General features: G+C 43.0%; 1 protein-coding gene and 1 long non-coding RNA gene across 3 annotated transcripts in view; one reads left to right on the top strand and one right to left on the bottom strand.

Moving 5' to 3' along the window:
* The window catches only part of SAP30BP (SAP30 binding protein), a 95,820-nt gene that overhangs the window by 12,473 nt on the left and 58,815 nt on the right, over positions 1-24,532 (bottom strand). For both annotated transcript variants that reach the window (XM_069752036.1, XM_069752037.1), the window contains 2 exons: positions 1,989-2,031; positions 594-682 (listed from right to left, as the gene is read on the bottom strand). In XM_069752036.1, the coding sequence (XP_069608137.1) occupies positions 594-682; positions 1,989-2,031 (132 nt within the window). The remainder of the gene's footprint in view (positions 1-593; positions 683-1,988; positions 2,032-24,532) is intronic.
* LOC138664952 (uncharacterized) lies at positions 15,746-24,143 on the top strand. Its single transcript, XR_011318404.1, has 3 exons — positions 15,746-16,244; positions 23,114-23,267; positions 23,437-24,143. It is a non-coding gene; the product is annotated as an uncharacterized lncRNA (long non-coding RNA).

The raw sequence follows: 24,532 nt of genomic DNA, 5'->3' as shown, positions 1-24,532 counted from the left end.
GAAATGTCCGGATTTTCACAGGAATTTTCTGCATGAATTCCTGAACGTGTGCACATAGCCTTAATTATAATAATTTACTATAACTATGCAGAGGGTAAGAACTGAAAAGCACTGGAAACTATTTGATTGAGAATGTGGACCAAAGAGAAGAAAAAAAATTTGAATAGTGGCAGGATGTGATACAGGTTGCTATACACATTAGATAGACACCGGCCAAACAACTACCTTTGTCAGTGGTTAATCATCTAATATTTATTGAGTGTCCCAAAAGCTTATGAGCAATGGTCGTATTTACACAGAATTTAGAGTAAGCACATGTAGTGTCAGTGCCTAAAACTCCCAGACCATTGGGAAGCCGTCCTTTGCTAGTTTGTATGGATGATATGGAGGACATGCCTGAACAGCTCTGTGGGTTTGACAGATGTGCAGTCTCTGTCCTCCATAACATTTCACACCTACATTCTGCATTCCTCACAGGCATACACGGCTCCTACAGACCAACAGTATTACGGTATATTCACAAAGTGCTGGATTTACGGTACAAATGTACATGTTCTTAATGTAGGGGCTGTGACTTTGTCCCTTCATGTTACCTGCAGGTTATTAGAACAGCGGCCCGGAGGTTCAGGAGGAATTCTGATGTCATCTGGAGACATGTTTCGTACTCTCTCTGAGAAGGATGCTGAGCAGAAAAACACAAAGAAATATCAAAGAGTGACATGAACCCACACATCCTTTCTTTTACTATGAGATATGGATACAAAGGAGTTAACACATGCTGGGTAACAAACATGACATTTTAGTGCTGCCAAATCGTTGGATTAATTCTGCTGTTAAGTTGTGGGGGGAGGGCAGGCAGACACGCCACCACTTATTCTTACTGCTGCTGGCTGCTCTGATGGCTTTTGCACCCACCACCCCCTTTTCCAATGCAAGAGAACAATTGCCCTCTGTGTGGCACATAATGTCTTGAAAGTTATTCAGCAGGTATTGCATCTCCACAATGCAATCTGCTCTACAGCCACCACAATCAGCGCAATACTTATACAATTAACTCACTAAGTGCCATCATGTCTGCAGTGCAGAAGCTTAAAAACCTATCTGGCAGTCTTGCAAAAGGACCGTCACTAAGCCCAATTAGCACAGCTAATTCAACAGGTTCCATCCAGAACATAGCCCTTCCCTTCCCGAACACCACAAAAGAACAGTGTCTGAGGGGGCATAAAAACAAAAGCAAAGGGCAAGGAAAAGCCTTAAATTGTTGGGCACCCTAAAGGGCATGGGGTGTGCAGCAGATAGGCTGCCAGCGACAGAACAAAGGCACACACTCTTTCTGTAAAAGCCAAGAATTCGGCAGTGGAAAGAACAAAACTGACTGGGCAGTGGCTGCTTTATGTTCCGCAGGACACAAGTGGCAAGGGCTGGTTCACAATGTAAGAAGGGCTCAGGGCATGTGGTCTCACTGGCTGGCATTCCGATTTGTAAGGTTACATATATGTAGTTCTTCAATGAATGTTGAGAAGCCTCTGAATATGAATAGGGTTAGACTGGAGAAATAGTAATGTCAGTATAGGAACACCCCTATAGAACACACAACGCTCATACAATAAATGTGCCCTGCGGCCTGGACATTCCTGAGAGCCTGCTGGGTGTGGTGGGGTCAGAACACGCCCTAGTACTGTCATATCCGTGGTGCCTCATCGTATAGTGTAGCTAGAATAAGGCCTGACGCCAACATGAAATTACTAGAGCCAAGCCGAAATCTGTATTTCCTAGCAATAACCTTGCATAGTGTTACACAACTACTCGTACACGAATATGTGCTGCAATAAAGCCCAGCTCTAGTCTAAACCGGAAAGATGCCAGGTTCACACATTGGAGTCCGGGCAGATCACGTTTGGGCAGTGGTTTGATGGGGTCTTTCCACAGCTGGCAGCCTATGAGATCTGTGACTTGTTAAAGGGTTTATAGCTATTTATAACACTTACCCACTAGCTCCTGGGGATCTTTTTTCTCCAACTCTGACTGTTCCTAGAAGAAAAAAAAGCAAGAATTAAAAATTGCTAAAAATAACAACTCCGTTTTAGATTACTGATGAAAACCATAAAACTTTACCAGACATTAAGGCTATGTTCACACTTTGCGTTGTCCTTCTGCGGGTTCTCCCGCAGCGGATTTGATAAATCTGCAGGGCAAAACAACTGCGGTTCTCCCTGCAGATTTATCGCGGTTTGTTCCGCGTTTTCCGCTGCGGGTTTCCGCCTATACTATTGATGCTGCATATGCAGCAATATGCAGTATCAATGGTAATGTTAAAAATAATAAAAATTGGTTATACTCACCCTCTGACGTCCCGATCTCCTCAACACTGCACCCGGCGGTCCGGTTCCAAAGATGCTGTGCGAGAAGGACCCTTCGTGACGTCACGGTCATGTGACCGCGACGTCACCGCAGGTCCTGGTCGCACAGCAACTCTGACCGGACGGCCGCGTGCAGCGCTGAAGACTTCAGAGGGTGAGTATAACATGATTTTTTATTTTTTAACCCCAAATATGGTTCCCAGGGCCTGGAGGAGAGTCTCCTCTCCTCCACCCCGGGTAGGAACCGCACATTATCCGCTTACTTCCCGCAACGTTGGCACAGCCCCATGCGGGAAGTAAGCGGTTCAATGCATTCCTATGGGTGCAGAATCGCAGCGATTCTGCACAAAGAAGTGACATGCTGCGGGTTGTAAACCGCTGCGTTCCCGCACGGTTTTTCCCGCAGGATGTGCACAGCGGTTTGCGGTTTCCATAGGGTTTACATGTTACTGTAAACGCTATGGAAACTGCTGCGGACCCGCAGCATCAAAATCGCGGCGGTTCCGCGGTAAAAACCGCAAAGTGTGAATATAGCCTAAAAATGTGTGTGTGCAGTGTCTGCTGACAATGTAACATCCTTTGCTACCTGTGCTCAGGGCAGTGTGAATTCTACCTGTCTGATCCTTATTTTCATTTTCGCCTGAAACGTGGCAGTAAATCAATCTGGCCGTTGCTCGTCTCCCCTGCCCTACTGAAAGACTACCGATATACAGATTTGGCGGCAAGTTATTGTGAGTTATGAGATGTTAAACACTTGTGTGCCAACTGTATGGTCAACTTAAAGAGGACCGGTCACCAGGTGAAAAAGTGGACAGTTTGTGCCCTCAATTTGTTCCTGCCGCTCACAGTATTCAATGTTTGTTTTTTTTAAAATTACCATACAGTTCTAGAGATATGGAGATATTAACGAGGGCTAATGTTTATGTTTTTCCCAAGGATTTTGTGAGGTCGTGTCTTTAGCCTGCTCTGCATTATGACACTGTAAGCAACAGCCCCTTGGTAAAGACCACAAAAGCTAGCATTAAAAAGGCCGTATCTTTGGAACCATAAGGCAGAGTTTAAAAAAAATAAAACAAACATCCTGAGGGGAGAAGCAGTAATAAAATAACAGCAAAAACTGGCCACATCTGACCTGATGACAGGTCTTCTATAAAAATGTGTATAAATTACAAACTGAAAACAGCACCAACCTGTTTAAAGGGAACCTGTCAGGTTCTCCAACCCAGCAGAATTCTCCCTAATAAATTCCCTGCCTAGCCAGCCCTGTATAATGTTATTTAGTTTAATTAATAGTTTAAAAAAAGTCTTTATAATGTCCCCTTTTCCTATGCTAATTAGTGCTTTGACTAGTCGATGGGGCGTTTGTTTCCCTAGACTAGTCGGCCCTCTTTCCATGTTATCACGGCCATGTGGGATAATGTAATTTGCACGAGGCGGCCTCAATGCTAGCTCACACAAATGTCGCGCATGCGCGTCACTCATTTTGGCAGAGTCACACTGCGCATGACCGCCACTTCAGAATACAGGTCTTCTGAACATCTTTTCATGCGCAGTGCGCCTCTGAAGCCGGGAAGCGTACACCTGGCTACAGAGGCGCAGTGATGCTGCTAAAATGAGCAACGCGCATCCGCAAGATTTGTGTGAGCTGGCAATGAGGCCACCTCGTGCAAATTACATTATCCCACCTGGCCGTGATAACATGGAAAGAGGGCCGACTAGTCTAGCGAAACTAACTATATTACACAATGTAAGGGATCAGAGGCACAAATTGAAGCAGGACCCCCCACTTCCAATTTTTCCAACACTTGCATAAAAACTCTTAACACTGAAAAGAATTGGAGTGTTATAGGAAAAAGAAATGCATGGAAATAAATAAAAATTTCCCATTAGACATTTACCATACGCCACATGTTTAACTCCATATCAGCATGGGTTTATGAGAAATCGCTCCTGTCAAACCAATCTAATCAGTTTTTATGAAGAGGTAAGCTATAGACTGGACCACGGTGAGTCATTGGACGTGGTATATCTCGATTTTTCCAAAGCGTTTGATACCGTGCCGCACAAGAGGTTGGTACACAAAATGAGAATGCTTGGTCTGGGGGAAAATGTGTGTAAATGGGTTAGTAACTGGCTTAGTGATAGAAAGCAGAGGGTGGTTATAAATGGTATAGTCTCTAACTGGGTCGCTGTGACCAGTGGGGTACCGCAGGGGTCAGTATTGGGACCTGTTCTCTTCAACATATTCATTAATGATCTGGTAGAAGGTTTACACAGTAAAATATCGATATTTGCAGATGATACAAAACTATGTAAAGCAGTTAATACAAGAGAAGATAGTATTCTGCTACAGATGGATCTGGATAAGTTGGAAACTTGGGCTGAAAGGTGGCAGATGAGGTTTAACAATGATAAATGTAAGGTTATACACATGGGAAGAGGGAATCAATATCACCATTACACACTGAACGGGAAACCACTGGGTAAATCTGACAGGGAGAAGGACTTGGGGATCCTAGTTAATGATAAACTTACCTGGAGCAGCCAGTGCCAGGCAGCAGCTGCCAAGGCAAACAGGATCATGGGGTGCATTAAAAGAGGTCTGGATACACATGATGAGAGCATTATACTGCCTCTGTACAAATCCCTAGTTAGACCGCACATGGAGTACTGTGTCCAGTTTTGGGCACCGGTGCTCAGGAAGGATATAATGGAACTAGAGAGAGTACAAAGGAGGGCAACAAAATTAATAAAGGGGATGGGAGAACTACAATACCCAGATAGATTAGCGAAATTAGGATTATTTAGTCTAGAAAAAAGACGACTGAGGGGCGATCTAATAACCATGTATAAGTATATAAGGGGACAATACAAATATCTCGCTGAGGATCTGTTTATACCAAGGAAGGTGACGGGCACAAGGGGGCATTCTTTGCGTCTGGAGGAGAGAAGGTTTTTCCACCAACATAGAAGAGGATTCTTTACTGTTAGGGCAGTGAGAATCTGGAATTGCTTGCCTGAGGAGGTGGTGATGGCGAACTCAGTCGAGGGGTTCAAGAGAGGCCTGGATGTCTTCCTGGAGCAGAACAATATTGTATCATACAATTATTAGGTTCTGTAGAAGGACGTAGATCTGGGTATTTATTATGATGGAATATAGGCTGAACTGGATGGACAAATGTCTTTTTTCGGCCTTACTAACTATGTTACTATGTTACTATGTTACATGCCTCCCTAAGGGTATGTGCACACGTAAGAATTTCTTGCAGAAAATTCCTGAAGAAAACTGGACATTTTCTGCAAGAAAACCGCATGCGTTTTTTTTATGGAGCTTGCCCAATGCATTATATGGCAGGAAAACGTGAACTTACACCCCCCCCCCCCCCCGCAAAATTAAAGAACATGCTGCGTTTTTTACCGCGGTGCGTTTTTTTCGCAGAAAAAAGCATCATGTGCAAAAAAATTGCAGAATGCATTCTAAATGATAGGATGCATATGTATGTGTTTTTTAATGCGTTTTTATAGCGAAAAAACTGCAACGTGTGCACACAGCCTTAAGCTGCTGAAATTCCACTGATTCACGATTTGTTTTGCCAATAAATGGTGATTCTTCCTATCCTCCACTTATCAAATTTGGTTCCTAAGACAATTCAAGTGCTCATGGTGACCAGCACAGGAAACGGAGATAACGCCATTAGACAATGTGAATAATGTAACTTTACATGGGTTTTTCTAAAAATGACATCTATCACCTACCCACAGAATATTAAAGGGGTGTATCAGCCAAAATCAATAAGTCTGCAGTCACTCTGTGAGCAGACTTATGAATTGCCCCAACGCACGCAGTGTGTGCTGCGGGGATTCGTCGGTTTCAGACTGGGACCTGAGGGTATGTATTATACTCCTGGGCACAGAGCGTGGCCTTGCTCCATACACTCGCCTTCTAGTCATACACGCCCACTGGCAGTTTGCGTCACTAGCCGGCGCACAGCCTTGGCTCAATACAGTGTATGGCGCAAGGCCACACCCACTGTCCAGAAGTATGTATAATGCATAATACCTTCTGGTCCTGTGTCTGAAACTGACCTTTCCCTGCAGCACACAGTGTGCACGCTGGGGGGATTCATAAGTCTGCAGTCACACAGAGCGACTGCAGACTTGTTGATCTTGACAGGACAACCTCTTAAAGTGTAATTGATGGGTGCCCTATTGATGACTAGAAAGGCTATCAAAGGCCTTGACCTTTTTTTTACTGTACAAACTGCATTGAGACGTGGTAGTTGAGCATGCGACAATCGCTCCATTCAAATGTAAACAAAGCACATCAGTTTTAAGATTTTTTTAAGGATGACATCAATTTTTCCCCACTGTCTAAATATTACACTCCACCTGAAAATGTTGCATTTGCTTTGAAGGGGGTTTTCTTGTGAACAGAGTAGTTTAATTAATAGATCTTGGAATAATAATAAGTTAAAATAAATAAGTTAAAATAAAAAATGTCCCTGTGCCTAGATAATGTTGTAACTGTGCCCCTGCTGTGTAATGGTCGTGTCTGACCGTGCAGGAACATCGTCTGATCATACCACAGCTCCTGGGCCATGGAGGAAGCAAACTTGTTTACATCACAGAAAAAAAAATCTGCTTCCATCCCATGCTGTCCTGTCTGTATACTCTTGTTTCCTCCCCTGACCTCGAGATTACGTATGATCAGAACATGTTCCTACATGGTAAGACACAGCCATTACACAGTACAAAGCAGGGGACATTTATAAGTTTATCTCAGCACAGGATATTTTTGTTCCAAGATCTATTAATTAAAATGTACGTCGTTCATGGAAAACTCCTTTAAAGGGATGGTACCTGCCTTTAAAGCAGGGCTGTGGAGTCAGAAAGCCAAACCTCCGACTTCTCATTTTCCCTCACTCCCGACTCCAACCTCACAGCCCTGATTACTAAAAGCTGAGATCCTTAGACCAGGAACAGAACAGACATTTATAGGACATTTCATAACTTTCCCAATTCGTATGAAAAAACTACAGTACTTAACTGCATTGTACTACTGTACCCAATTTATTATTTATTTTAGGGGTCGGTCCATTTTATACTGACTAAAGGTACCGTTACACTAAACGATTTACCAACGATCACGACCAGCAATACGACCTGGTCGTGATCGTTGGTAAGTCGTTGTGTGGTCGCTGGAGAGCTGTCACACAGACAGCTCTCCAGCGACCAACGATGCCGAAGTCCCCGGGTAACCAGAGTAAACATCGGGTTACTAAGCGCAGGGCCGCGCTTAGTAACCCGAAGTTTACCCTGGTTACCATTGTAAATGTAAAAAAAAAAAAAAAAACAGTACATACTCACATTCCGGTGTCTGTCATGTCCCCCGCCGTCACCTTCCCGCACTGACTGTGTCAGCGCCGGCCGGCCGTAAAGCAGAGCACAGTGGTGATGTCACCGCTGTGCTTTATGGCCGGCGCTAACAGTCAGTGCGTGAAGCTGAAGGCGGGGGACGTGACAGACACCAGAATGTGAGTATGTACTGTTTTTTTTTTTTTTAAACTTTTACAATGGTAACCAGGGTAAATATTGGGTTACTAAGCGCGGCCCTGTGCTTAGTATCCCGATATTTACCCTGGTTACCAGTGAACACATCGCTGGATCGGCGTCACACACGCCGATTCAGCGATGACAGCGGGTGATCAGCGACCAAAAAAAAAGGTCCTCATCATTCCCAGCGACCAACGATCTCCCAGCAGGGGCCTGATCGTTGGTCACTGTCACACATAACGATTTCATTAACGATATCGTTGCTACGTCACAAAAAGCAACGATATCGTTGAAGAAATCGTTATGTGTGACGGTACCTTAACTCCACCAAAATGGACACCGACTCAGTCTCCACTACCCTCCTTTAAAGGGAATGTACCTGCCTTCAAAGCTATACTAACCCGGTCCTACTTTTCCAGAGACAAAAGGGGTTCTTCATACAGAAGGCTCCTTGCCCAGGTTCCTGGTGTGGCTTATAGCAACTAGTGATGTGGAGTCGGAATAAAACAGATTGACTACTAAAATATATAATACATTGGGAACAGTAGTTCAATGCAGGATGTGAATATATTTTCATAAGAATTTGGGAAAATTATGAAATGTCCCATAAATATCTGTTCAATTCCTGATCTAAGTATCTCGGCTTTTAGTAGAGATGAATCTGTGCTGCACCCTCAGTAAAGTGAAGCTCATCCTCTACAGATCAGATGAAAAGGGCACTGGGAAGAACTGCCTGCACTCATCTAAGAACTGTTGTATTCCATTAAATGTATTTTTTGTTATATCTAAATAACTTGATTATTGTATTATAATGCTGATGAAAAGCCTGATATATCTATTAAACATGAGCCATGTATGAATGAAACTGATTCAGTGAAATTGAGGAGTCTGAGTTAGAGTGGGAGGTTTGGCTAACAGACTCCACAGCCCTGAAAAGACAATCGCTACTTGAGTAACCCTCATTTAATTTTGTTTTCATAATTCAATAGTACACCTGACATAAGAAATTTTGTAATATATCTGATTAGAGAAATCCACTTTCTCTTTCTGGACTGATCATGCATTCCTAAAATTCTCAATTCACTGGTGAAAGTTTTTTAGTGAATAGTAGTAAGTGCACTATGTGAAATTTCTGTTTGCAGTCCAAGTGGGCGTTTGTTCTGAGCTTTTTCTGGGGGCGTGTGCTTTTACCTCTCCCTCCCAGATGCTGCTCGGCAGCGTATAAAAAGGATGGACTGCTAGATCAACTGCTGATCTGTGATTGGCAGTTTCTGGAAGAGAGAGAAGGGAGGAATTCCACTGGAATGTGCAGCAGAGATTTCACATACTGCGCTTGAAGACACAAACGTGAATATCCCTGCAATGGAGCGATGCAGATCAAAATGGAAAAGAGTAGCAGAACCAGGGGAGTTCAGAGATTTTTCCCAAGATAATTATCACAATTTTTTTCAGCACATGACAGGTCATCTTTAAAGGATTTCTAGAGTATTGAGGGTCAATTAAGTATAAACTTAAGGGATGGGTAATTTCCTTGTGGGCAAAACACAGTTTTGGATTTTGCAGAGCTGCTTAAAAATGAACAATGAAGGTAATCCTATGAAGAGCTTCTACAAGATGAGAAACAATCCTAATGTATTTTCTTCCCAAATCAGTGTCTTATGTCTATGGGGTTATGTTTGCTATTGCAGCTCAGCAGCATTGATGATAAGGTTTCTTAGTTGCAATGCCACACATAGCCTGTGGACAGGTGTGGCGATGTTCTTGGCAGAAAAAACATAACCATGGAATTCTATTCTTCTACAACACCTTAAAACAATTCTGACTTAATATATGCACTGGATTTATGTTGTGTTAGGCCAGCCAGAACATATTTTGAAAAATCCTGTTAAGTAGCAGTCTATTCCCGCCATTTTATATATTAAAATGTTTAGATTCGGACTTTTCTTTTTTTCCCCTACTTGCAACACAATGTCCCGATTCCTCTTCACCTTTGGTGCCCGATTTAATTCCAGCACTTCAATGTGGAAAAGTGAAATAAGACGAGGGGAGCCAGAGATGTGAGATTCCTCCCCAGACACTGTGCCTATTCAGAGCACACAATGTACTTCAGTGTTGCCTGGAAACCCAGCCACGGGGAGGAGGATCACAGCGCCATGGAGTGGACAAGGAAGGGTGAAGCACAAGAATGTGACAATTGCTCTATGGTATTTCCCAGCATTTTTACATCAATCTCATGAATGTGAAAAAAGGGACAGTACCAAAGAAAAGATTGGTACTGCATTATCGAGCTAGTGTTATATCCAGGTCTACAGGTCTCTGCTGCCAATTGACAAGATCTTTAGTTTCTACGTTACCATAAAAATTGAAGTCTTGAAAAGTAAAATTTACTTGAACTTTTTATAGAGAATAAATGGAATCTGGATTTTCTCATCATTACACAACTTAAAGGGAACCTGTCACCTCCAAAATCGAAGATAAGCTAAGCCCACCAGCATCAGGGGCTTATCTACAGCATTCTGTAATGCTGTAGATAAGCCCCCGATGTATCCTGAAAGATGAGAAAAAGACGTTGGATTATACTCACCCGGGGCGGTCCTGCTGCGGTCGGGTCTGATGGGCGTGCGGTCCGGGGCCTCCCATCTTCTTACGATAAAGTTCTCTTCTTGTCTTCACACTGCGGCTCTGGCGCACTTTGTCCGCCCTGTTGAGAGCAAAGTACTGCAGTACGCAGGCGCCGGGAAAGGTCAGAGAGGCCCAGCGCCTGCGCACTGCAGTACTTTGCTCTGCCATCAACAGGGAGGACAAAGTATGCCGAAGCCGCAGCGTGAAGACCAGAAGAGGACGTCATAGTATGAAGATGGGAGGTCCCGGCCAGCGACACCCATCGGATCGGACCGCCCGCGTGAGTATAATATAACCTCTTTTTCTCATCTTTCAGGATACATCGGGGGGGGGGGGGGGGGCTCTACAGAATGCTGTAGATAAGCCCCTGATGCCGGTGGGCTTAGGTCACCTTCGATTTTGGGGGTGACAGGTTCCCTTTAATGTATGATCATCTATGTTTTTTTTTATTTGCCTGTGTAGCATTACAGAATGCTGTAGATAAGCCCCTGATGTCGGTGGGCTTAGGTCACCTTCGATTTTGGGGGTGACAGGTTCCCTTTAATGTATGATCATCTATGGTTTTTTTTATTTGCCTGTGTGGATTGGATGCGAGAATTCCATGCCAGTAGCACAGTTAGAAATATATTTACTTAGAAAATTGGTGATGTGTTCAGTACTTATTTTACCTGCTGTATATTCTATAGAAACATCAATTTCTATTTAAAAAAATTGCCAAGAGGTAACATTTTGAAAGTTCTCCCTGTGACAGAATAACATTCAGAACAAAGCACACCAATATCATTAATTTATGGCTGTCTGGGGGAATAGGCCGCTTTCCATTGTAAACAGGGCAGACACAGGCAGGGTCGGATTTGTATCCCTCCAGTGTGAGGCATGTGCCTGGGATAGTTCATATTCACACAGTCACCTCCTTTGGGATGGAGTGATCTACAACCTGCAGGCTTCCTGTCTATATCCTGTCTGTGAGGGCCAGCTGCCAAGAGCATGGGGGCAGAGGCTGGTAGCAAAGTAAAAAATGTACATTTTACTAAAGGATGGGAGGGAGAACCAAATAAATCTAGCTGGGATAGCAAACAAAGAATATTTAGGAGAACTACACATTTTCCAGACAGATTAATGCAGTTACCATGCCTCCCATTGACAGCAAAATAATAAAAATAATCAATTACCAATGGTGGGTGACCGGGCACTTTACATTTGGTATTGTATACAGACAACAGCCTGAAGCCCTCCATTCACCTATCACTAACTTCTGGCACCTTTCCTCCTGCTTTCAAACATGCCACAATCACGCCTATCCTTAAAAATCCAACCCTTGATCCAATTGCTATGTCCAGCTAACGCCAAATATCACTGCTCCAATTCGCTTCCAAACTCCTGGAGCAGCATGTCCACGCTGATCTTTCCTCCCACCTCTCATCTAACTGGCTCTTTGACAATCTACAATCTGGTTTCCTCCCCATCACTCAACTGAGACAGCCCTGACCAAAATTACTAATGACCTACTTACAGCCAAAGCTAACGGACAATGCTCTTTATTCCTCCTTCTAGACCTGTCCTCTGCTTTCGACACAGTTGACCACTGCCTCCTACTACAGAGCCTCTCCTCCTTTGGCATCAAAGACCTAGCCCTCTCCTGGATCTCCTCATACATTTCCAATCGCACATTCAGCGTCTCCCACTCCCATACTACCTCCTCATCCCACCCTCTCTCTGTTGGAGTCCCCCAAGGCTCTGTTCTAGGACCCCTACTCTTCTCAATCTATACACTTGGCCTGGGACAACTCAAAGTCCCATGGATTCCAGTACCACCTTATGCTGATGACACTCAGATCTACCTTTCTGGCCTAGACGTCACCCCTCTGTTCTCCAGAATCCCAGAGTGTCTATCAGCCATATCCTCCTCATCTCGCTTCCTAAAACTCAATGTGGACAAATCTGAACTCATCATCTTTCCTCCATCTCATAGATCTTCCTTACCTGACTTATGTATCACTATTAACGACATCACGCTTTCCCCGTACCGGAAGTCCGCTGCCTCGGAGTAACCCTTGACTCTGCCCTGCACTTCAAACCGCACATCCAAGCTCTTTCCACCTCCTGTCGCCTCCAACTCAAAAATATCTCCAGAATCCGTCCTTTCCTCAACTGTCAATCTACTAAAATGGTTGTGCATGCCCTCATCATCTCCCGCCTTGACTACTGCAACATCCTGTTCTGTGGCCTCCCTGCTAACACCCTTGCACCTCTCCAGTCCATCCTTAACTCTGCTGCCCAACTAATTCATCTCTCTCCTCCTCTGCTTCCCCCTCTGCAAATCTCTTTACTGGCTCCCATTCCCTCAGCATATACAGTTCAAATTACTTATACTAACCTACAAAGCCATCCATAACCTGTCTCCTCCATGTATCTCTGAACTAATCTGATATCTTCCCTCACGTAATCTCTGGTCCTCCCAAAACCTCCTTCTCTCCTCCACACTTATCCGCTCCTCACCCAACCGCCTCCAAGACTTCTCCCGAATATCCCTCATCTTCTGGAATTCTTTGCCCCAACACATCCGACTATCAACCACCCTCGGATCCTTCAGACAGAACCTGAAAACCCACCTCTTCAGGAAAGCCTACAGCCTGCACTGACCCCGCTGCCTCCTCACCACTACCGAAGCTACCGCCTCACCAACAACGGAGCTCCTGCAACCCCCAACCTATTGTCTCCTTCCCCACCATCCTGTAGAATGTAAGCCCGCAAGGGCAGGGTCCTCGCCCCTCTGTATCAGTCTGTGATTGCTAGTTTGCTTACTGTAAGTGATATCTGTAATTTGTTTGTAACCCCTTCTCATGTACAGCACCATGGAATCAATGGTGCTATATAAATTATTATTATTATTAATTCACAATAGTAAGTTATCAGCTGAAAGATGGTTCAGCCAATGTTTAGGCAGGCAGCTATCCATCCCGACTCCCCCATGCACTGGAAAACTCGACTGTGTCAGGTGCTCCTCTGCTCCCTATGAGAGATCTGTTGCCAGACTCCTTGGCCAATAGCTTCTCTCACAGAACAAAACGATCAGCTGTCCGAATTGGATATATAGGATCCTTATTCCCCAAAATCAGCAGTCAGGGAAGAGTTACAAGGCCCCCAAAAAACAGACTGTAGGCGGAGCCTGTCTATATTGGCGGGTTCAGTTGAGGTTAGTCCAATGTGTATTGGGGATTCAAAATTTCTTATAAAAAAGCATGCAGAATAATCCAATGATGAGCAGAGTGATTTTTAAAGGATTATAACTTTTACTAAATGTTAAGGACTATGAACACCTCAAACAATAAAAATAGAGGGGCCAGACAAACTGTGTGGTCATCACCCTTCCATCTATTCCCTACCTCTTACTAATTGACAATGTATTTTAGAACGAAATAAGGGACAGACAGAAGAGACTGGAGCATCAGACTACTCAGGCTTTATTTATGTCTGTAACCATGAAAACACATTGGCCTACACAGGAACTGGAGACCCAAAACAGTAGGCAATCCTCAATCTTGCGTATCTTCCCTACCTGATCTATCCATCACAGAAAATGACATCACACTTTCCTCAGTAATGGAAATCTCCTACCTCAGAGTAACCCTTGACTGTGCTTTGTCCTTCGAGCTGCACATCCAAGCTCTCGCCAACTCCTGTTGTCTCAAGCTCAAAAATATTTCCAGAACCTTTCCCTTCCTCAACTCTCAATCTACTAAAATGCTTGTGCATGCCCTCATCATCTCCTGCCTGGACTACTGCTACATTCTCCTCTGTGGCCTCCCTGCTAACACCCTTGCACCTCTCCAGTCCGTCCTTAACTCTGATACCCGACTAGCTCACCTCTCTCCTTGCTACTCCTCTGTTTCTCCCCTTTCCAAATCCCTTCATTGGCTCCCAATTCCCCAATGTATCCAGTTCAAACTACTAACCCTGACCTACAAAGCCATCCATAACGTTTATACATCTCTGGACAAATCTCCAAATATTTTCCCTCACGTAATCTCTGGTCCTCCCGAGACCTCCTTCTCTCCTCCACTTAATCGCATCCAAGACTTCTCCTGAATATCCCCCACTCAATGGAATTCTGTGTCCCAAGACTTCTGATTATCCACCACGTTCAGATCCTTCAGACAGAACCTGAAAGAAAGCTTGCAGCCTGCAATGACCACACTACCACCTCAACACCACCGGAGCTACTGCAAACCCCAACCTACAGCCTCCTTCATCATCCTGTAGAATGTAAGCCCGCGTGGGCAGGATCCTCTTTCCTCTGTACCAGTCTATCATTGTTAGTTTGTTTACTGTAAGTGACATCAGTAATTTGTATGTAAACTCTTCTCATGTACAGCACCATGGAATCAATGGTACTATATAAATAAATAATTATGACCATTTGTTAAGCTGATTATCCACTTTTGGAGCATTGGGAAAACTAGAGAGTAAGGTTGCTAAAGTAGACAAGACTATAAAGGCAAGTATAGAACAAAATACAAATCAGTTTCCTGCCCTCCTCTCAGCTAGCATGCAGTGGCGGAGACACGCCTGTATGAGCAATGGCAGGTATTCAGTGCTGCCGGGAAGGAAAGGTATGTAACAGCATGCACATGCCTGCCAGCCAGCTACGGCTCACCTATCAACTCTTTCATTGCCTGTTGTAAAAGTTTCTCCATATGTCATTCTTTTGAAGGGCATGGAAATGGAGAAGTAAGAAGTATTGTGTCTGATACAAAGTACAAAAATTATGTCTACCCCATCATGTCATATATGGTGCAAGATAACAATAAATCCAGCTTTCCAAGTGCCTGAGTGACCAAGATTAATCATATAGTTATATGGTAGTATAAACTGCTTCTATGGATTAAAAGTCAGGAGATGTATAGATAGCCATTTTGGACAGATCGCTAGCAATGTAAATAAAGTATAGAATAATCTAGGCTAATTTTCTAGAAAATACACTTATTCTCAGAGTAATCCTCATCTCAGAGCCATTGTAAAGCTCCAGCTCCTGTACAGGCACTTGTGCTTATCTGATACATGGCTGTTAGAGCTGGAGTGTGCAGGTAACAGTAGTCTATGGCCATGGAACAAGTTCACCTCTATGAAGCAGGTGCGGAGGTATAGAACACAGGGTGTGGTGCGGCGTCTTAAGATTTTTTTTATTTAATCAGACATGTAATCAGAGCCTGCAGGTTAATAATTCTTTGGCTGAGTAATCAAGGAGGTGACTATAGCGGAAGGGCTGGGTTCGCAGAGACGTACAGCATACAACAGAAAACTTTACAGCCCAGGTGAGACGTTACCATGCGGTTTCCTACGTGTGTACTGTGAATAACTGACGCCATCTGACACATCTGTTAGTCACTCCCAAATACATCCGAATATCAGAAGTAAAGAAAATGGACCAAAGAGTTAAATGGGTTATTCCAAGCATTTTTGCATGCCAAGCTGACTTTTATTGATACCAGTTTGGAGTAGATACGATGTTTTGATCGCCTGTTATTGCATTTTATTACAATGTGATGTTTTGATCGCCTGTTATTGCATTTTATTACAATGTTGTAGCAAATAAAAAAACATAATTCTTGCATTTTGATTTTTTTTTATCTTTACGACTGGAGAAGAGCAAATGTTGTTCCTATCTTCAAAAAGGGGAAGAAAGTGGACAGAAGGAACTATAGGCCGGTGAGTCTGACGTCTATACCAGGAAAGATCTTTGAACAAATTATTAAACAACATGTATGCAAGTACCTGGATAAGAATGAAGTGATTAAACAGAGTCAGCATGGGTTTGTAACTAATAAGTCATGTCAGACTAACTTAATTTCCTTCTATGACAGAATCACTGACTGGGTGGATCAGGGAAATGCTGTATAGTATATCTTGACTTCAGCAAAGCATTTGACAAAGTATCTTACACAATCCTTATTGAAAAAATGGAAAGGACAAGACAACTGTTAGGTGGATTCATAACTGGCTTAGTAATCAGACCCAAAGAGTGGTCATAAATGGCTGCACATCCAGTTGGAAGAATGTCTCAAGTGGGGTACCACAGGGCTCTGTCCTGGGCCCTGTATTGTTCAACATCTTTATCAATGATTTAGATGAAGGAATTGAGGGTAAACTGATTAACCCCTTTCAGACATTAGACGTAGTATCCCGTCGAGATGGTATGGGCCCGTATGACCACCGACGGGATAGTACATCTAAAGCTATCAGCCGTGCTCACGGGGGGAGTGAGGCCGGGTGTCAGCTGACTATCGCAAGCGGTCACGGACCGCTCCTGGCACATTAACCCCCGGCACTCTGTGATCAAAGATGATTGCAGCGTTCCGGCGGCATAGGGAAGCATCAAGCAGGGAGGGGGCACCCTGTGTGCTTTCCTGAGACCCTCGGAGCAACGCTCCCTGCAGGCCCGGATCCAAAATGGCCGTGGGGGCCTTCCGGGTCCTGCAGTAAGGTGGCTTTCAAGCGCCTGTAAGCAGGCGCCAGCAAGCCTCCCTGCAGTGCCTGTGTGATTGCTGATCTGACACAGTGTATTGCAAAGTGTCAGATCAGCGATCTGTCACTTTACTGTGATGTCCCCCCGGGGGCAATGTAAATAAGTTAAAAAAATATATATATATTTATATGTGTAAAAAAATAAAAATTCCTAAATAAAGAAAAAAAAAAAATATTGTTCCAATAAATACATTTCTTTATCTAAATAAAAAAAACAATAAAAGTAACCACATTTTGTATCGACGCGTCCGTAATGACCCGACCTATAAAACTGTCCCACTAGTTAACCCCTTCAGTGAACACCGTAAAAAAAAAAAACACAAGGCAAAAAACAACTCATTATTATACCGCCAAACAAAAAGTGGAGTAACACGCAATCAAAAAGATGGATATAAACCATGGTACCGCTGAAAACGTCATCTTGTCCCGCAAAAAACGAGCCGCCGTAGAGAGTCATCAACGAAAATATAAAAAAGTTATAGTCCCCAGAGTAAAGCGATGCAAAAATAATTATTTTTTTATATAAAATAGCTTTTATTGTATAAAAGTGCCAAAAAAATAAAAAAATGATATAAATGAGGTATCGCTGTAATTGTTCTGACCCGAAGAATAAAACTGCTTTATCAATTTTACGAAACGTGGGAAGGTATAAGCGCTCCCCCCCCAAAGAAATTCATGAATAGCTGGTTTTTGTTCATTCTACCTCATAAAAATTGGAATAAAAAGCCAATAAAACCAATAAAAACGTCAACTCGTCCCGCAAAAAACAAGACCTCACATGACTCTGTGGACCAAAATATGGAAAACTTATAGCTCTAAAAATGTGGAGACGCAAAAACTATTTTTTGCAATAAAAAGCGTCTTTTAGTGTGTGACGGCTGCCAATCATAAAAATCCGCTAAAAATCCCGCTATGAAAGTAAATCAAACCCCTTAGTTAGGGAAAAATAATAAAATTTAAAAAAAATGTATTTATTTTCATTTTCCCATTTGAGTTAGGGTTGGGGCTACAGTTAGGGTTGGGGCTACAGTTAGGGTTGGGGCTACAGTTAGGGTTGGGATTAGGGTTAGAAGTTGTGTTTGGGTTAGGGTTTCAGTTAGAATTGGGGGGTTTCCACTGTTTAGGCACATGAGGGGCTCTCCAAACGCGACATGGCATCCGATCTCAATTCCAGCCAATTCTGCGCTGAAAAAGTAAAACAGTGCTCCTTCCCTTCCGTGCGCCCAAACAGGGGTTTACCCCAACATATGGGGTATCAGCGTACAAAATTGGTATAATTGAAAACGTCAGCTCGGCAGGCAAAAAATAAGCCCTCACCCGACCCAAGATCCGAAAAATGAAAACGCTACGGGTATCGGAAAATGGCGCAATTTTTTTTTTTTTTTTTTAGCAAAGTTTGGCATTTTTTTTTTTTCACGACTTAGATAAAAAATAACCTAGACATGTTTGGTGTCTATGAACTCGTAATGACCAGGAGAATCATAGTGGAAGGTCAGTTTTAGCATTTAGAGCATTTAGGGAACCTAGCAAAAAAGCAAAACAAAAAACAAGTGTTGGATTGCACTTTTTTTTGCAATTTCACCATACTTGGAATTTTTTTCCCGTTTTCTAGTACAAGACATGGTAAAACCAATGGTGTCTTTCAAAACTACAATTTGTCCCGCAAAAATTAAGCCTTCACATGGCCATATTGACGGAAAAATAAAAACGTTATGGCTCTGGGAAGGAGGGGAGCGAAAAATGAACATGGAAAAACGGAAAATCCCAAGGTCAGGAAGGGGTTAAGTGGTAATCATATCCCATGCAACAGCAGAAACATAAGGCAGGAAAAAGGGTCAAGAGCAGTGGTTATGTAGGTAAAGCGTTACTGCTTTTCATTACAATTAATAAAGCCCTTTCATCTTACAGTCAATATATTTTTTATAATACACTTCCCAGCACAGAGTCTCAAGGGAGGAAAGGTCTATGACACCGGCTAGCAACATCAGCTCGATTAACAGGAGGAAATTAAAGTTTTGTGCCTTCCTTTGGCAGGAAAGTTTCAGGAGCCTGTCTCCTACATAACTGCAGCCAGGAATCCTTGTAATAATAGCCCCTTCCTGGCAACAAAACAGCAATGCTTTCATTTCACTTGTGAAATTCGTACATCTGTTGCCTGACTATGATCAGCGACATGTTACCAGCGACATGTTACTGAGGTGACACTTTAACATACAAAACGCCAACTCTCAAATGAATTTCTATGTGAGCTTCAGTAATCATGAGGGCAACTAGAAGTATCTATTGAACGGGCCATCACTGGAGATACCCTTACGTTAATGGTTTATTCACATGGTAAGGCACTTTGCTGAGATTTCAGGGAAAAAAATAAGGAAAAAATTACAGCATGAACATAAAATGCAGTTAGACCCTACTAATCCAATACTGTCAAGATGCTGATAAAACACCTTTTCCAAAAATAATTTTGTGCCCATAAGTCTTGGTTTTTGACTAGACTATTGGATTTAGCAGAAATGTACAGCGGAAACTTAAGGTACTGTCACACTAGACGATATCGCTAGCGATCCGTGACGTTGCAGCGTCCTCGCTAGCGATATCGTCCAGTGTGACAGGCAGCAACGATCAGGCCCCTGCTGGGAGATCGCTGGTCGGGGAAGAAAGTCCAGAACTTTATTTCGTCGCTGGACTCCCCGTAGACATCGCTGAATCGGCGTGTGTGACACCGATTCAGCGATGTCTTTGCTGGTAACCAGGGTAAACATCGGGTAACTAAGCGCAGGGCCGCGCTTAGTAACCCGATGTTTACCCTGGTTACCATCCTAAAAGTAAAAAAACAAACACTACATACTTACCTACAGCCGTCTGTCCTCCAGCGCTGTGCTCTGCTCTCCTCCTGCTCTGGCTGTGAGCGTCGGTCAGCCGGAAAGCAGAGCGGTGACGTCACCGCTCTGCTTTCTGGCTGCCCGGCGCTCACAGCCAGACCAGAGAAGCAGAGCGCCGAGGACAGACAGCGGAAGGTAAGTATGTAGCGTTTGTTTTTTTTACTTTTTAGGATGGTAACCAGGGTAAACATCGGGTTACTAAGAACGGCCCTGCGCTTAGTTACCCGATGTTTACCCTGGTTACCGGGGACCTCGGGATCGTTGGTCGCTGGAGAGCTGTCTGTGTGACAGCTCTCCAGCGACCAAACAGCGACGCTGCAGCGATCCGGATCGTTGTCGGTATCGCTGCAGCGTCGCTATGTGTGACGGTACCTTTACTGAGCCCTATGCCTATTAGCATGTAGGTTTGTAATATAACTCAATGAGATATGCAGCACCATTGGACAAACCCGAATTTTATAATCTGTATTCATCGTTCTTTGTAAACTTTTTTCCAAAGCCTGTGAGGGATTAACCCAATCCTTATGCATTGCAGGCAGAATGCTACTGATTTAGGTATCAAATAATTGGTTGTTTCCTGACAGAATCCACAATAATGTGAACATGATCTAACACTGGACAACAAGGCCAACTTGTGATGTATATAAGAGGGGCATTCATTAAAGATTTCTCCTGAACCACTTCGTGTGGACTGAGAGCAATGAAACTTGGCACAGTTATTAGTTCTGTACATAGGTGCCACCTAGGGACACACACTTCTCCCATCTCTTTAAGCAACTGTAAACAACTCACTTGTAGAAGTTGACAGGTTGCTCCAAAAGCCACATTGTGACTTCAGAAATCAGAGTCTCATCATCTGGAAAATGCTTGCCCTTCAAAAATAACTTCATTGTTGGAAAAAGGTGGAAGACCGATGGTGTGACGTTGGGTGAATAAGGGGGATGCGGTAGAATTTCAAAGCAGCAGGAGCAGTCTTCCATTTGGGCAACATGTGAGTTGTGAACTGGTCCATTGTGTTTCAGAAGGTAGCCATCTTTGGTGAGCATGCCACGTCTCTTGGTTTTGGTGGCCTCCCGCCATCTATGCAGCAGTGAAGCATAGGATGCCCCAGTGATCATGGTACCCTTTGCTAGGAAATCTTTCAGTACTACTCTGTGCTGGTCCTAAAATATTTTGAGCTTGACCTTGCCTGCCGAGGGTTGGGCATGTGCCTTCTTTGGAGGTGGTGAGTCATGATGCTTCCATTGCATCGACAGGACTTTAGTCTCAAGATCATAGTGATGGACCCAGCTTCCATCCTGTGTGATCAGTCTGTTGAAAAAGTCCTCCTGGTTTCCATGGAACATCGTCAATTGAGCCTGAGACCATTTGATTCGTTCCTGCTTCTGAAAAGGTGTGAGCAGCCGGGGAACCCATCGAGCAGATACCTTCTGCACGTGAAGATGGTCTTGGATGATTTTGTTCCACGGATCCCACACTAATCTTGACATTTTGGGCTAGGTGGTGAATGGCTAACTGAGATTTTCCAAAATGGCGACCTCCACTTGCTGGATGGTGTGTTCATCAATAGCAGAGTGGGGTCGCCCTGGATTTGGAGCGGTTTGCACAGAAGTCCGACCACATTTGAATTGACGATGCCAGTTGTTGACTACATCATATGATGGGGAATCATCACCATAAACCTCTCATCTCATCAAACGTCTCCTTTGGTGTGCGGCCTTTCAGGTGAAGGAACTTGATGCTGCTCTGTATCCCACGGGGTCCATTATCAAACCTCACACCACTTCAGCACCTGTAAAATCAAGACCGTTATCAGTTCTGAGTTGCAAATCGGCACGTAACCTATAGAGACTTATATCACACATGTGCAGTTTCAGCGTCCAGTGATAAATAGAAGTGGATCAGGGGAAATCTTTAATGAACGTCCCTCGTAGAACGCTCCAAATAAAAAAACAAAACAAAACAAAAAAAAACCAATACATTTTCTGCTTGTATACAACCTAATAGTGTCAAAGAATACAATTATAAATCATATACTTACCTATATTCTTTGATTCTGCAACAAAAAACAAAACAAAAAAACGACTTGGCACACAGTCTATGCATATTAGGTCATGGGGTGGTGCCACTCATCATGGGTCATGCATAGACTTCACTCTACTACGCATGCTATGTTAAATATATGTTTATGTTTACACTGAAATGAGTGCATTTTCTGGTAGTGACCATGTCAGCATACTGCTGCACTGACAGCTTACTACCACATAGCTAGCAGTCCTGCTTTACATTCATGAATGGTGTACATTCACTACACATCCCAGCAATACAGCAAATGTCTGAAGTTCTATGATTGGATGAAACGTAAATTTAATCTGTTTATTATTGACTGTTCTTAATTGTTAATAAATCCACAAATCTTGCATAGCAATCTATTGAGTGCTCAGTCTTACTGCTAGTCAGGACATCTGCAGGTTCCTCTCAGCTTCCATCTCACAGGGAGGCAATATTGCTGAAATACAGCAGAGCTCCACCAAATGTGTTAGCTATGAGACAAATTTCAGTTCTACTGTTCTGTATTAGTTATATGTATCATACGCTTTCATTTATATTAAGCCCTGGTGGCAGATTCTCATGCAGATCAGTGTCTGGCCCATAGTTCTGAACAGTTAATTTGTGTAGATTTCTCTGAAAATAAGACATTAGATAGCAGATATCAAAGTATCATTTTATTCAGTTTCCTAAGATCTACACTACCATTCAAAAGTTTAGGGTCACTTATAAATGTCCTTATTTTTGAAAGAAAAGCAGTTTTTTTTCCAATGAAGCTAACATTAAATTATTCAGAAATACACTGAATGTGGTAAATGACTACTCTAGCTGCAAACGTCTGGTTTGTAATTTAATATCTTCATAGGTGTATAGAGGCCCATTTCCAACAACCATCACTCCAGTGTTCTTATGGTACTTTATGTTTGCTAACTCTGTAAGAAGGCTAATGGATGGTTGGAATACCCTTGTGCAAGTATGTTGACACAGCTGAAAACAGTTTGGCTGATTAGAGAACCTACAAACCTGACCCTTAAAAACAGGGTGGCACATGTTAACCCTCCGTCACATACAACTGATCTGACGGGCGCTTCTCTTTTACTTTCATTTCTCCTTCCTCATCAGATTGTGAGGAAACCCCCTCCCTCCAGGTAGTCTCCTGTCTCTTGAAGGTCTGTGAAACCTGATATCACAGTTGGATTTCAGAGCTTCAGGGGAGAGGATATAGCTGCACAGATCTCTCAGGCTCATTGTATGTGAATACGTCACATTCAGTAAGGTTGGTATTTTATGTTTTTATTCATCACAATAGTTTATTTAGCTTGTTTTATGAATGTATAGCACAAAATGTGAGGATATTTCATAGAAATAAGGGAGATTTTATAAAAGAAAGTGTGCTGCTCAGGCATATACAGTAGTTCCCTAACATATTCCTTCTCTTGCTTCAGATTATCTGCTGAAATGGAGAGGAAAATGTACAATTTATCCAAACAACTTGATGTTGAGGAAGTAACAAACATGCTGTTAGATGATAGAGACCTCACACTGAATGAGGATTTAGGAGAAGAAAGTGAGATTGATTCTCATGATGAGGTGGAAGAATGTGTCCTGGATTCTGAAACAGAGCAAGATGGTGACAGTGGTGAGGATGAAGAAGTTGGATCATATTATATTGGAAAAGAACTAGTACTTGGAGAGCTACGCAGGAGAAGCGTGAAAACAATCGGTATCCCCTCTCGCCTTCAAGTTGAGCTCAAAAGGTTCCGCCCAGAAGATGATGGTGAAAAGTCACCATCTGCACCACCTCACAAAAGAAGGAGATGCACCACCTGCCAAACGGAAAGCGAAACCAGAAGGCTTTCAAATTATGAATGTCTCAAATGTCATAAAGCAATTTGCCTGACACATGCAAAAATGGTGTGTAATTCTTGCTATTTGCTCTGCAGGTGTGACTTTTCTGGGGAAACCTCAGCATCTACTTCTGATTGAATATGTTTTTAATAGTACTTAAGGTACCTTAAAATTAAGTTTGTGTTCAAAAATTTTCTTTGTACATTTTTTTGAGAGAGTCGAACTGGGGACTATTTGGCGGGAGTTTTTAAAAGTTTGTATTTCATAGTTATTAGTTTTATGTTAAGTAAATGTTTTTTTTTGCAACTGATTATGTGTAGTCTCTTTTATTACATCCCTATGAAGGTCACTGATCACTTTTAGAGCACTGACATTGCAAACATTAGATATTATAGGTATTTTTCCAGCAGGCGCCTGACAGGCACATTGTATGTGAACTCGTTAGTCCGAATATTGTATGTGACGGAGGGTTGAGGAGCTGAAACTCCTAAACCCTTCATCCAATGAAAGCTGAAAGTCTGAACTTCAACTGCATCTGAATTGTTTTGTTTAAAATTCATTGTGGTAATATCTATAACTAAAATTAGAAAAATGTTGCCTCTGTCCAAACATATATGGACCTAACTGTACATTAGAGTCTGTAGTTTGAGAAATCGACGCCTCACAGGTTCTCAACTGGCAGCTTCATTAAAC

Source organism: Ranitomeya imitator, chromosome 2 (assembly GCF_032444005.1).
Source record: "Ranitomeya imitator isolate aRanImi1 chromosome 2, aRanImi1.pri, whole genome shotgun sequence".
Taxonomy (NCBI): Eukaryota; Metazoa; Chordata; class Amphibia; order Anura; family Dendrobatidae; genus Ranitomeya; species Ranitomeya imitator.
This window is presented reverse-complemented; position numbering and strand designations above follow the sequence as displayed.